Source organism: Rhinolophus sinicus, chromosome 18 (genome assembly GCF_057876585.1).
Source record: "Rhinolophus sinicus isolate RSI-liver-muscle chromosome 18, RSI-T2T, whole genome shotgun sequence".
Lineage (NCBI taxonomy): Eukaryota > Metazoa > Chordata > Mammalia > Chiroptera > Rhinolophidae > Rhinolophus > Rhinolophus sinicus.
In genome coordinates, this window is record NC_142518.1 from 91,105,382 (window position 1) to 91,119,165 (window position 13,784).

The following is a 13,784-nucleotide window of genomic DNA, read 5'->3' on the forward strand; positions in this document are numbered from 1 at the left end:
GGATGAAGAGGATAAAGGGAATCAAATATATGGTGACAAAAGGAGACTAAACCTTGGGTAGTCAGCACATAATGCAATATACAGATGATTTATTATAGAAATGGACACTTGAAACATATACAAGCTCTGACAATTAAGTTTGCAAACTTGTTGCAACGACGTTGCTAACCTTTTTTGATGTCAGAGGGATTATTCACTATGAATTTGTACCAGTTGGACAAACAGTTAACCAAGTTTACTATCTGGAAGTGCTGAAAAGCTGTGTGAAAAAGACAAAACCGACCTGAACTTTTCACCAACCATTCATGGCTCTTGTGTCACGACAATGCACCAGCTCACATGGCACTGTCTGTGATGGGAGTTTTTAGTCAGTAAAGAAGTAACTGTATTGGAACACCCTCCCTATTCACTTGATCTGGCCCCCAAAGATTTCTTTCTTTACCCAAAGATAAATATTGAAAGGAAGACATTTTGATGACATTCAGGACATCAAGGGTAATACAACGACAGCTCTGATGGCCATTCCAGAAAAAGAGTTCCAAAATTGCTTTGAAGGGTGGACTAGGCACTGGCGTCAGTACATAGCTTCCCAAGGGAAGTATGCTAAAGGTGACTGGAGTGATATTCAGCAATAAGGTGTGTAGCAGTTTTTATATGATGAGTTCGCAAACTTAATTGTCTGACCTCATATAATGTTATTAACCAATGTCACCCAATAAATTTAATAAAAATTTTAAAAAATAAAGTAAAAAAGACAAAAATCTACAAAGAAGAAAGAAATGCTCAACTAATTGATTAGAATTGAGGACTCTCACTGGGCTGTTTTCCAGTGCACAGAACTTGGGGGTATCAGTAAGACCCTCTTAGTTTATCATTTTCTCCCACTCCAGTGACTGCAGCTTTTAATTTCATTGGAGTGGAAAATCCAATATTCTATTTTGAACTTAAGAGCTCTGGATTTAGGTTTAGAGCCACAGCACCAGCTACTGAAGTATTATTTTGCTTACCTTCACTTCCTTTGTGGGCCTTACAGAAAGAGCAGTTAAGCCAAGGACAAATTTGGGTATCTCTGGGTCCCTTGATCTAACATCATCCTAAACTCATCTCTTACCAGCACCCCAATTTCACCAACCTCCAACAAAGTACAAGAGCCTAAGTCCTAATACTGAAAATAGTTATAGGAATCCAATCAGGAACATATCAGTAAGAAATAGGAAATCTGGACCATGAATAAAAACTTGGAAGAGTCCAGCAGACAGCGGGTTGTCATTCTAGATCTATTCCTATATTGCAGAACCATTATGAGAACACCAAGGATGTGAAAAATGCTGACTTGCACTCAGAGCTACCCAAAGATTTGCCAGTGGCACACTAAATAGAATTTGATAAGAAATGCAACAGATCTTGGTAGATGGGAGGAAGCAACTCTTTAGTGGTTCAAATCTTGTTTTGATAACTAACACCACTGACCTGTGTTCCTAGATTTCATTTATTATGTGTTTCACACTAGATTCTGATCCATTTTATCTGTTCCCTTATAAACTGACCTTGACTCTGATTAATTGCACACTAACAGTTTCATGTGACAGACCCAGATTCTTTCCTGAATAGACAGCCCCTGTAGCAAAAGCAGTAATGTAAAACATTTCGTTTGTTCCCCTACATTTGCCAGACCTCTCTTGCATATACACTGGACCACGTGACTAGTTTGGGACAATGAAATATAAGTGGATGTGACGTGTCACGTCTGGGCTGAGGCAACAAAGTGACTACATGAGCTTCTCCAGCCCCTCTTTTTTCCCTACAGGAGCAGCTGAATGGGCCACATGTCTCAGATGGTGAAGCTACAAAACAGTGGAGCCTAAGTCAACCTGGAACCTTGAGTGACTCTATGGAGCAGATCCCCTTCCAGTCTCACATCTCTCTCACCTGCAATAGGATCTGTAGTGTGAGCAAGAAATAAATACCTGGTGTATAAAATTTCTGACACTTTGAGATTATTTGTTATCTGAGCATGATTGTATTCCTATAGAAGACAGCCCCCTTTCTTCTGCATGCATAGTGCTTATTTCATACTTTTAACTTAGTTGTTAATAAATCTACAGACTCCTCTGAACTGGCTCTATGTGACAGAAAATCACACACATGTCAGCAAAGCTTTAACTTTCAACCAAATATATAGTAGTGAGCAATACAATTCAGTAAACACAACTATTTTCTACTGCACAAAAAACAGGAAATAATTAAATTTCTTATAGACATTTCTTTATTATATTTTCCCACTTGAATATTTAGAGAATAATTTAAATGTAATTCATACTGACAGCAAGCACAGTATCAAATATTAGTGTTTTTTTTAATATTTTTCTGTTCTCACCCTTTATTCCTTTAGGGGAAAAAATATTTAGATGATCTCAAAGAAACAATTATTATGCTAATCACATTATGCAGTAATACAAGCCCATACTCAATAGAAAAGAAAGCAACAAAGAAGTGAAAAAGTCTTTCTCCTCAAATCATTTTAATTCATTTTTCCACAGCCATATAAATTTAAAGTATGAAACAACAATAATACAGCTATAGAATCTAGGTTCTCTTTCAAAGCAGCGGCATATAAAACATAGAAAAGCTAAAACCTCAGCACAAGCTTAAAAAGAACAAGGACTGGGAGGATTTTGATGAAGACATGAAATGCACAAAACACAGTACACAAAAATACTAGAATGCATAAAATATAAAGCTACACATTTCAGGTAGAAAGCATTGTAAAATATATAAAATATGCAAGAAATCAAAATCAAAAAGATTTTTCTTAAGAGTACCATGAATACACTGGAACTGGCAATTAGCATTTGAAGATGGGAACAAGAAAATAGCAGTTTCCCATTTACAACTTTATTTCTAGGCTTTAGGATTTCACCTTCTTGACATCCTTCTTTCCAGAGCTCTCAGTAGCTGACTCTGCTTTTCTTTTCTGTGACTAAAATGGAAACAGATTTAATGTTCTGCTCCAATATGCATATTTTTAAATGGCCCAACAATGTTAAATCTAGGATGTAAATGCATTAAAAAAAAATTTTAACATGAATATTCACTTAAACGTTATACTCACAGTTAATGTTCTATATAGCCCAACAAACTATATAACCCAATGTAAAATAACCTTCAAAGATGTTTCTTTTTAAGACATAAAATATGCATCAAAAATAGTCATCAAGTGTCTACTTTCACATAGTACTATAAACGTCCTCTTATCTTAAAGAACTACTTAATACTTAAAGTTTTCTGGGCAAAAATGTTATTTATGAGTGTACTACTTTTAAAAACTGTACAATAGATGTTAAAATACCACATTTCATATATTCTATGATGCACATTTCTTTCCCACATTAACATCTCTGAAATCAGGATGCATCTTACAACAGATCACAAATTATAGTTAATTGGCAACAGTTTTTCTCCGTGGTACATAAAATAATGCTGTGTCTTACAGTAGAAGGCATCTCAGACTTGATGAAATATGGTAGTTTACATAACTGCACTCAAATAACATGACCTATTAAAGACTATTTTAAATTGTAGCAATACAAGGCAACCTGACTGGATTGAAATCAAGTCAACTTATTACTCAACAGTTAACTTATTAGCAAGTAAACCAAGTAAAGCTTTGCTGCCTGCTTAAAGTTCTCATTTGCACTCGTAGTTCCACAAAGATCAGAAAACTTATTTATCAAATAAAAACTCCATTTCAATTTCAGCCTCAACCCATCCCATCCCACCTCCCTCCTACTACTCTCCACGACAACTCTAGTATCAATTAGAAGGGTTTTACTTGCATTATACTTTTGCTGAAAGTCATGAGGAATTTTTTAAAATACTGAGCCCTGTTACTAGGGAGTTCCTAACTTTACGTTCTTTAAACAAATAGGAAACATGTGGTTGTAGTTTAATTCTTTCTCTGTCAAAAACAAATTAGCAGTTCATAAAACCAGTTTTTATAATAGGTATCACTATAGCATTAAACATAATATAGGCATTTTAATTATGTAAAAAAATGGGATCTACCTAAAAGTTAGGAAAATGCTGAAATTTTTACCATTGGAGTTTTAGTTGCCCGTTTCTTCTTTTCTGCTCTCTCTCTTTCCTCAATTTCCATATTTTCTTTCTCAATCAATGAAATAAGAGTATTACAGCGTCTCTGGAATTCCTAAAACAAATAATGAAAAATTTTTAATTTCTGAAACCCAGGAATAATCTTTAAAGAGTGATCATTCTTTAATTGTACTATTTCTGTGGTATAGAATTTCTAAAGTTGGTGTTCTTCAGAACAATATTCATATAGATTAATGGATTCAACCAAAAAAATATGAGTGGGTAAATGTCACCCATACCTTGAAATATTACTCAGCAATAAAAAAACAACTCTTGGTACACACAACAATCTAGATGAACCTCAAAGGAATTATGCTGAGTGAAAAAAGCTAATCTGAAAAGGTTACATACCATATTATTACATTTATATAACATTCTTGAAACGACAAAACTTTAGAAATGGAGAACATATCCATGGTTGCCAGGGGCTAGGGAAAGAAGGGCGAGTGGGTGTGGCTATAAAAACCCAGCACAGTGGAGTTTTGTGGTGGTGCTGGTTACATCTACATGTAATAAAACTGCATTGATCTACACGTAGACAAGTGCATGTATAACTGATGAAATATGAATAAGCTCTGTGGATTATACTAAAGTCAATCTGCTGGTACTATAGTTATGCAAGATGTTACCATCAGGGAAAACTGGGTGAGGGGTACCAAAGACCTCCTTGTACCTTTCTTTACAACTTCCTGTGAATGTATAAATATTTCAAAATAAAATGTTAACAAAAATCATGTTAACAAAAAAAATAATAAGGGGATGTCCTATTGCCAAAATAAGTTTTGAAAATACTGTTTTAAAAAGTCAAACAGATTTCTTTACTACAGGGCTCCTCAGGGACTTCAAGTTCCTGACCAGCACTGTCAACCATTAGGTAAGAAACATAGAATGCAAGCAGTCCTCAAAGCTGTTCAACCAATGGAACTCTCTTCTCATAGGACATCTTGTGGGATCAGAATTCTGAGGAGCAAATCTCAGGAGACATTACTGCATTTGTTAATTTGGAGCAAACAATAGCTAAAAAGATTTTGCATTAACCTTGCCACTACCTATATTTCATTGCCAGCAAACCAATGCACCCAATTATAAATTTTTTTATGAATGTATGGTGAGCATTAAGCATTTGATTCATTAATATAGACACTCATATATATTAACCCTGTATACTTGGCTATATTTTAAAGTTAAATAACAGTTTAATACCAAATGATAAGTAACACTTTAAAATATGATTCCTCTTCCATATAAGGAAAAATATATGGTAAAATATAAAATAGCTAAACATTCAAATGAAAATACAGGTTTATTAACAATTAAAAACCCCAATAGAAACTAATAGAAAAAAAAAAAGAAGAAAGAAAAGTGGAGCTACTAAAAGGAAAGAAGAATGCCAGAAAAGTAAATACGTGGATAAGTATAAAGGGCCGTTTTTTGTGTTTTTTTTTTCTTTCTCTTTATACTCTTAGAAGAGAACTGGCACAAATAAAATTAATAAAATATAAAATGTGATTTATAATGCAAAAAAAAATAAAAAAACAAAAAACACCAATAGAAAAATTGTCAAAGTACAAGAAAAAAACTCAGAAAAATTAAAATGTCCAAATATTAAACTTTTTTTCACTCAAACTAATGATCAAAGAAATGCAAAGTAAAAGAATGCCATCTTTGTGAAATTAGCATTGATTTGCACATGCATGTGTGTGTGGTGTGTGCATCCAGTGTTAATAGTAAGATGGTGAAATGAGAACTATCATTCACTGATGACAAGAAGTCAATTTTATGGACTGAATTGTGTCCCCTCAAAATTTATATGTTGAAGCCTTAGCACCCCCACAATGTGACTAAAGATAAGGCCTTTAAGGAGGTAATTGAGGTTAAATGAGGTCATATGGGCGTGGCCCTAACCTGATAGGACTTGTTTTCTTGTAAGAAGAGGAAGACACCCAAAGATACCTCTCTCTCCACACTAGCACAGAGAAAAGGACTATGTCACGACACAATGAGAAGGTGTCGTCTACAGGCCAGGGAAAGAGGTCTCACCAGAAACCAACCCTGCTAACACCTTGATCTTGGACTAACAGTCTCCAAACCTGTGAAAAATATCTGTTTAAGCCACATGCGGACTAATACACTACCGTGTATATACCCAGAGTGCCAAAAGACGTATACAAGTGGACACTGGTCAACATTGCTCAAGCAGTAGTTCACCATAATCAGAATTGTCTGAACACTTATGGTAACCACTTTGAGCACCTCTTGCAATTGCAGAAGTCAAACGTGACTTGTATTCGTCTTTTGTTATCAGTATATACTGAGTATTACAATTTTAATAGTTTTCCTTTCTTAAACTGTGTATACATTTTTTGGCACCCTCTGTGTGTGTGTGTGTGTGTGTGTGTGTGTGTGTGTGTGCGCGCGCGTGTGTATGTTTATACATACACATATGTTTATATACATACACACACAAATAAATAGCTGACTGAACATTAACTACAGCATTACTAGTGGTTAACAGCAACTGTCTATAGGACCAATAAGTAACTTATATTTTATTCCTTATACTAGCTTATATTTTCCAAATTTTCTGTAATGAACATTTAGCTGTTGGGCAACCTGCAACATTTTTAAGAAACAGCAAATGCTTTTGTAAAGAGTTTTGTCTTTCTAAATAAAAGCCAGAAAAATAGCATACAACATAACTAATGTTACATGTAGAAATATCAATTATCTAAGCATTTTCTACTCTCTAAAATTCAAGTCAAAAAACAAAGACAGTTTAGCCAGAAAACAAAATCATTAACAAGTTATTGTTTAACTATTAAAAATAACCTTACAAAACACTGGTACATTCAAATTTCATGTGCATCTTCAATTACCCAAGGTTAAATAATTTAGGAAAAATAACACTGAAATTTTCCTTACTTACCAAAACAACACTGGTATCTTTAATATGCAGACCAAATACTCTTCATAGCTTCATTTGATAACACACATACAAATTAAACAGCATGTCATTCAATTTATCTATTATAGAAATGGCTAAGTTGACCCTGATGAGATTTGATTGCTGGTTTCTAGAGAGACTAGATAGTCTTTATTTGAAGCTGCTTTCTTGAATCATTACACTATAACCTCTGGCCATTATTATTCTCAATAAGTAATAGTTGCCTGTGACTACAGATATCTTTAGATACATATTCATGGTACATACGGGTGATTCAGGAAAAGAAACACTAATACTTTTGAGAAAGTCTCATGCAGAGAAGCAGAATGTGTCAAAATGACTATATATAGACAATAAGTTCTTACCTTCATTCCTTTTTATGTCACTAACTATTCCAGACATAGAAAAATAATCTAACTCAGAATGGGAGAGTATGAATGTTACCTTCCTAGCACAGATGATGCCATTTTCTCTAGAGATACCAACCCCACTTTTTATTCACACATTTAAAGACAGCCTAACTAAACAGTAGTCATCATAAACAGAACACCAGGTAAAATCAGAAACTACAAGGAGAAAGGCCAGATTACCAACAAAAACAGTGATGTATTTTTTGAATAATTGAGTGACTGTGAAATGACTATGAGAAATTTTGTGATGTCAAAAACATTCATCTTACGTAATTTTTCCTTTCACATACATATTCTCCTATATTCTTAATACCTATTTATCTTCCTATTTTCCTGAGATTACAGGGAGTGGTTCATGTGGTCTCAAACTGTTTCTACAATTCTGTAGTTTAATTATCGCTTTCACTCAGCATTTCTCCACACTGGGTTTAGGAATGAGGTTGTTGAGAGAAAAACTAGCACACAAGAGGAAGAAAGGAGATACAAAAATAACAAAGACAAAAGGAAAATGACAAATGGAAAATTGTTCTGCAATATTAATGGTTGTGGCAAAAGAAAAAAGCATTTCGTGTTCACCCATGTGTGGAAATGCTGGATTTTAAAAAGGTTAAACAAATTTCTTCATGGCTGGACTTCTCAGAGCTTTTCACATTGTAATGTAGATTGGAGGTATCCAGGGCAGGATTCAGTACATATCAGCATTTTCCAAATATATTTGAACACAGAACCCTTGTTCTACATAAATATCATCTATCTGCTTATCCTACTACAATGTTTCGTAGAAGCCAACTGGGGAAATGTTGTGCAGGGTAAGAATAATGGATAAGTCTATGTTTGGATCAAAGTACAAAAGAAACAGAGAAACTAAGGACAAAGAACTAAGGTATTTTACTTAATTCAGTTGACAAAATGATTTCACTGACGATTTTTGAGCAGGAGCAGTGATGTAATCAGAAATGTATTTTTGTACTCAGAAAACTTTCCTTGATACAGATTCTCAATAATGAGAGTTCATAATATTATAGACTCTCAAGATGAGAAAGGGCCTTTAAAAAATCATTCAAGTTGATGCCTGAATCCCTTCTTCTAGGACCTTGTTAATTAGTTGTCCAGCATGGCTGAATTCTTTCAACGATGGGGGTTACTTTCTACCTCCCAAGGCAGTCTATTCCACTTTTGGACAAGTTAAAAATGTTCCCCTTTCCTACCTTAGAATTTCCAACAATCAGTTCTAGGTCTTAACTTTTGTAGTTATAGAAAACAAACCAATTCCTTCTTCCGTATGACAATACTTCAAATATTACAAGGCAGCTATCATGCTTCCATCACAATCAACAACAGATCCTCCAAACACCCCTCATTTAGGCTAAATAGCCTCTACAATTATGCATGCTTCATTGAACACTTTTTTTTAAAAATTTTATATTACTAAATTTATTGGGGTGACACTTGTTAGTAAAATTACATAGATTTCAGGTGTACAATTCTGTATTACATCATCTATAAATCCCATTGTGTGTTCATCACCCAGAGTCAGTTCTCCTTCCATCACCATATATTCGATCCCCCTTACCCTCATCTCCCACCCCCCACCTCCCACCCGCCTTACCCTCTGGCAACCACTAAACTATTGTCTGTGTCTATGAGTTTCTGTTTCTCATTTGTTTGTCTTGTTCTTTTGTTGTTTTTGGTTTATATACCACATATCAGTGAAATCACATGGTTCTCTGCTTTTTCTGTCTGACTTATTTCGCTCAGCATTGCTCTCTCAAGATCCATCCATGTTGTCACAAGTGTTCCTATATCATCTTTTCTTACCGCCGAATAGTATTTCATTGTGTATATATACCACAACTTCTTTATCCATTCATCTATCGAAGGACATTTTGGTTGTTTCCATGTCTTGGCCACTGAAAACAAAGCTGCAATGAACATTGCAGCACACGTGTCTTTATCTCTAAATGTTTTCAGATTTTTTGGGTAGATACCCAGGAGAGGGATTGCTGGGTCATATGGCAATTCTATTCGTAATTTTTTGAGGAACCTCCACACTGCCTTCCATAACGGCTGCACCAGTCTGCATTCCCACCAACAGTGTATGAGGGTTCCTTTTTCTCCACAGTCTCTCCAACATTTGTTACTATTTGTCTTGTTGATGATAGCCATTCTGACTGGGGTGAGGTGATATCTCATTGTGGTTTTGATTTGCATTTCTCTGATGATCAGTGATGTTGAGCATTTTTTTCATATGTATATTTGGCATTTCTTTGTCCTCTGTGGAGAAATGCCTCTTCAAGTCCTCTGCCCATTTTTCAATTGGGTTGTTTGTTTTTTTGTTGTTGAGTTGCATGAGTTCCTTGTATATTCTGGAAACTAGCCCCTTATCGAAGGCACTGTTGGCAAAAATCTTCTCCCATTCAGTTGGTGGCCTCTTTATTTTGTCAATGGTTTCTTTTGCTGCGCAGAAGCTTTTAAGTTTCATATAGTCCCATTCGTTTATTTTAGCTTTTACTTCCATTGCTTTGGAGTCAAGTTCATAAAATGCTCTTTGAACCCAACGTCCACAAGTTTAGTACCTATGTTTTCTTCTACGCAGTTTACTGTGTCAGATCTTCTGCTTAAGTCTTTGATCCATTTTGAATTAACTTTGGTACATGGTGACAAATAGCAGTCCAGTTTCGTTCTTTTGCTCGTGGCTATCCAATTCTCCCAGCACCATTTATTGAAGAGGCTGTCTTTCCTCCATTGTATGTTTTTAGCTTCTTTGTCAAAAATTATCTGTCCATATTTATGTGGTTTTATTTCTGGGTGCTCAATTCTATTCCATTGGTCTATGTGTCTGTTTTTCTGCCAATACCATGCTGTTTTCATTAATGTAGCCCTGTAGTACAAGCCAAAGTCAGGAAGTGAGATACCTCCATTATTGTTCTTTTTCCTTACGATTTCTTTGGCTTTCGGGGTCTTTTGTGGTTCCAAACAAATCTGATGATTTTTTGTTCTATTTCTTTAAAATATGCCATTGGGATTTTGATGGGGATTGCATTAAATCTGTATATTGCTTTGGGTAATATGGCCATTTTAACTATGTTGATTCTTCCAATCCATGAGCACGGAATGTCTTTCCATTTCTTTGTGTCTTCTTCAATTTCTTTCAAAAATGTCTTATACTTTTCAGCATATAGGTCTTTCACATCCTTGGTTAAGTTTATTCCTAGGTATTTTATTATTTTGGCTACAATTGCAAAAGGAATTCTTTTTTGTATTTCTTTTTCTGAGACTTCATTGTTAGTATATAGGAAGGCAATGGACTTTTGTGCGTTGATTTCGTAGCCAGCAACTTTACTGTATTCGTTGATTGTTTCTAATAGCTTTTTGGTGGAGTCTTTAGGGTTTTCTATATATAGCATCATGTCATCTGCAAAGAGTGATAATTTAACTTCTTCATTCCCAATTTGGATGCCTTTTATTTCTTTCTCTTGCCTGATTGCTCTGGCAAGGACTTCCAACACTATGTTGAAAAGCAGAGGTGATAGGGGACATCCCTATCGTGTTCCTGAACATAGAGCAAAGGGCTTCAGTTTTTCTCCATTAATTATGAGATTAGCAGAGGGTTTGTCATATATGGCCTTTATTATGTTAAGGTATTTTCCTTCTATACCCATTTTATTAAGTGTTTTAATCATAAATGGATATTGTATCTTGTCACATGCTTTTTCTGCATCAATTGATATAATCATATGATTTTTGTCCTTTATTTTGTTTATGTGATGTATCACATTGATGGATTTGCGTATGTTGAACCATCCTTGTGCCCCGGGGATGAACCCCACTTGGTCGTGATGAATAATCTTTTTAATGCATTGTTGTATTCGATTTGCTAGAATTTTATTTAGGATTTTTGCATCGGTATTCATCAGAGATATTGGTCTGTAGTTTTCTTTTTTTGTGCTGTCCTTACGAGGTTTTGGTATCAGGGTAATGTTGGCCTCATAAAATGAGTTAGGGAGTACTGTCTCTTCTTCAATTTTTTGGAAGAGTTTGTGCAGGATTGGTATTAGATCCCCTTTGAAGGTTTGGTAGAATTCACTAGTGAAGCCATCTGGTCCCGGACTTTTGCTTTTGGGAAGGTTTTGGAAGACTGATTCAATTTCGTTACTGGTGATCGGTCTGTTTAGATTTTCCAGTTCTTCATGGTACAGCCTTGGAAGGCTATATGTTTCTAAGAACTTGTCCATTTCTTCTAGGTTGTTGAATATGGTGGCATATAGTCCTTCATAGTATTCTTGGATGATCCTCTGTATTTCTGTGGAGTCCGTGATAACTTCCCCTTTTACGTTTCTGATTTTGTTAATCAGTGTCTTCTCTCTTTTTATCTGAGTAAGTCTAGCCAAGGGTTTGTCAATTTTGTTAATCTTTTCAAACAACCAGCTCTTTGTCACATTAATTTTTTCTATTGTCTTTTTGTTCTCTATTTCAATTAGTTCTGCTCTAATTTTTGTTATTTCCTTTCTTCTGCTGACCTTGGGTTTTACTTGTTCTTCTTTTTCTAGTTCTTTAAGGTGTAACATGAGGTTATTTATTTGGGAGTTTTCTTGTTTCTTGAGATAGGCCTGTAATGAGATAAATTTCCCTCTTAAAACTGCTTTCGCTTTATCCCAAAAATTTAAGTAGGATGTGTTTTCATTGTCATTTGTTTCTATGTATCTTTTGATCTCTCCTCTAATTTCTTCTTTGACCCAGTCCTTCTTTAAAAGTATGTTGTTTAATCTCCATGTATTTGTGTTTTTTCCCGATTTCTTTTTACAGTTGATATCCAATTTCAAAGCCTTGTGATCAGAGAATATGCATGGTATGATTTCAATCTTCTTAAATTTGTTGAGACTGATTTTATGTCCCAATATATGGTCTATCCTTGAGAATGTTCCATGTACACTAGAAAAGAATGTATAGTCTGATGTTTTAGGATGAAGTGCTCTATAAATGTCAATTATGTCCATTTCATCTAATGTGTCATTTAGGGCTACTATTTCGTTATTTATTTTCTGTTTGGATGACATATCCATAGTTGTCCATGATGCATTTAAGTCCCCTAGTATAATTTTGTTTTGGACAATTTCTCCCTTTAGTTTTGTTAGTAGTTGCTTGGTGTATTTCGGTGCTCCCTGAATGGGGCATAAATATTGATGACTGTTATGTCTTCTTGTTGTACAGTCCCCTTCACCATTATGAAATGTCCATCTTTGTCTCTTGTTATCTTTTTCACCCTGAAGTCTGTTTCATCTGATATCATTATGGCTACACCTGATTTTCTCTGGGCACCATTTGCTTGGAGTGTCAATTTCCACCCTTTCACTTTGAGTCTATGCTTGTCCTTGTAGCTGAGATGTGCCTCTTGGAGACAGCATATGGTTGGGTTTAGTTCTTTGATCCAATCTGCTACTCTGTGCCTTTTTATTGGTGAGTTCAGTCCATTTACATTTAGGGTGATTATTGATATGTGAGGATTTCCTGTCATTCTATCTTTAGTTTTCTGGTAAGGCTGTGTCTCCACTGTTTCTTTGCCTTTTTGTTGTTGTCTATTATTTCTGTGTGGTGGTATTCTGTGTTGTTTCCCTCTGTTTCTTCTTTTATTTCAGTATGTATTTCAGTTGTGGATTTTTTTTGAGTGGTTACCCTTAAGTTTATGTAAAAGACAGTTTGATATTTAGAGTATTCCATTTTCTTCAGCACGCTTACTTTCTCCATTCCCATATTCCGGTTCAGGCCTTACTCTCCCCCTTTTTGAGTTTTGGTTGCCACAAATTGTCCCTGTTGATGGTGGTCGAATAGCCTCTTTTAGTATTTCTTGTAGTGCAGGTCGTGTATTACAAAATCCCTCAGCTTCTGTATGTCCGGAAAGGTCTTTATTCCTCCTTCATATCTAAAGGATATCTTTGCTGGATATATTATTCTTGGCTCATGATTTCTCTCTTTCAATAGTTTGAATATTTGGTTCCACTCCCTCCTGGCTTGTAGAGTTTCTGCTGAAAAATCTGATGATAATCTAATGGGCTTTTCTTTGTAAGTTACCGTCTTCTTTTCCCTGGCTTCCTTGAGGATTCTTTCTTTGTCTTTGATTTTAGACAGCTTCAATACAATGTGCCTTGGAGAAGGTCTGTTGGGATTGAGGTAACTAGGTGTTCTATTTGCTTCTTGGATTCGAGGGTCCAGTTCTGTCCACAAATTTGGGAAGTTCTCATCGACAATTTGTTTGAATATATTCTCTGTTCCCTTCTCTC

At 35.2% G+C, this 13,784-nt stretch overlaps 1 protein-coding gene across 9 annotated transcripts in view; it reads right to left on the reverse strand.

Annotated features, from left to right (window-relative positions):
- Positions 1-2,243: 2,243 nt before the first annotated feature.
- SMARCA1 (SNF2 related chromatin remodeling ATPase 1) overlaps positions 2,244-13,784 on the reverse strand; it is a 116,942-nt gene continuing 105,401 nt past the window's right edge. For 3 of the 9 annotated variants that reach the window (XM_074323498.2, XM_074323496.2, XM_088795301.1), the window contains 2 exons: positions 4,097-4,207; positions 2,816-2,980 (listed from right to left, as the gene is read on the reverse strand). In XM_074323498.2, the coding sequence (XP_074179599.1) occupies positions 2,909-2,980; positions 4,097-4,207 (183 nt within the window). In that variant the 3' untranslated portion in view covers positions 2,816-2,908. Of the gene's footprint in view, positions 3,050-4,065; positions 4,208-13,784 lie in introns of all 9 variants that reach the window. The other 6 variants (XM_019719815.3, XM_019719814.3, XM_019719817.3 and 3 more) reach the window with 5 other exon arrangements.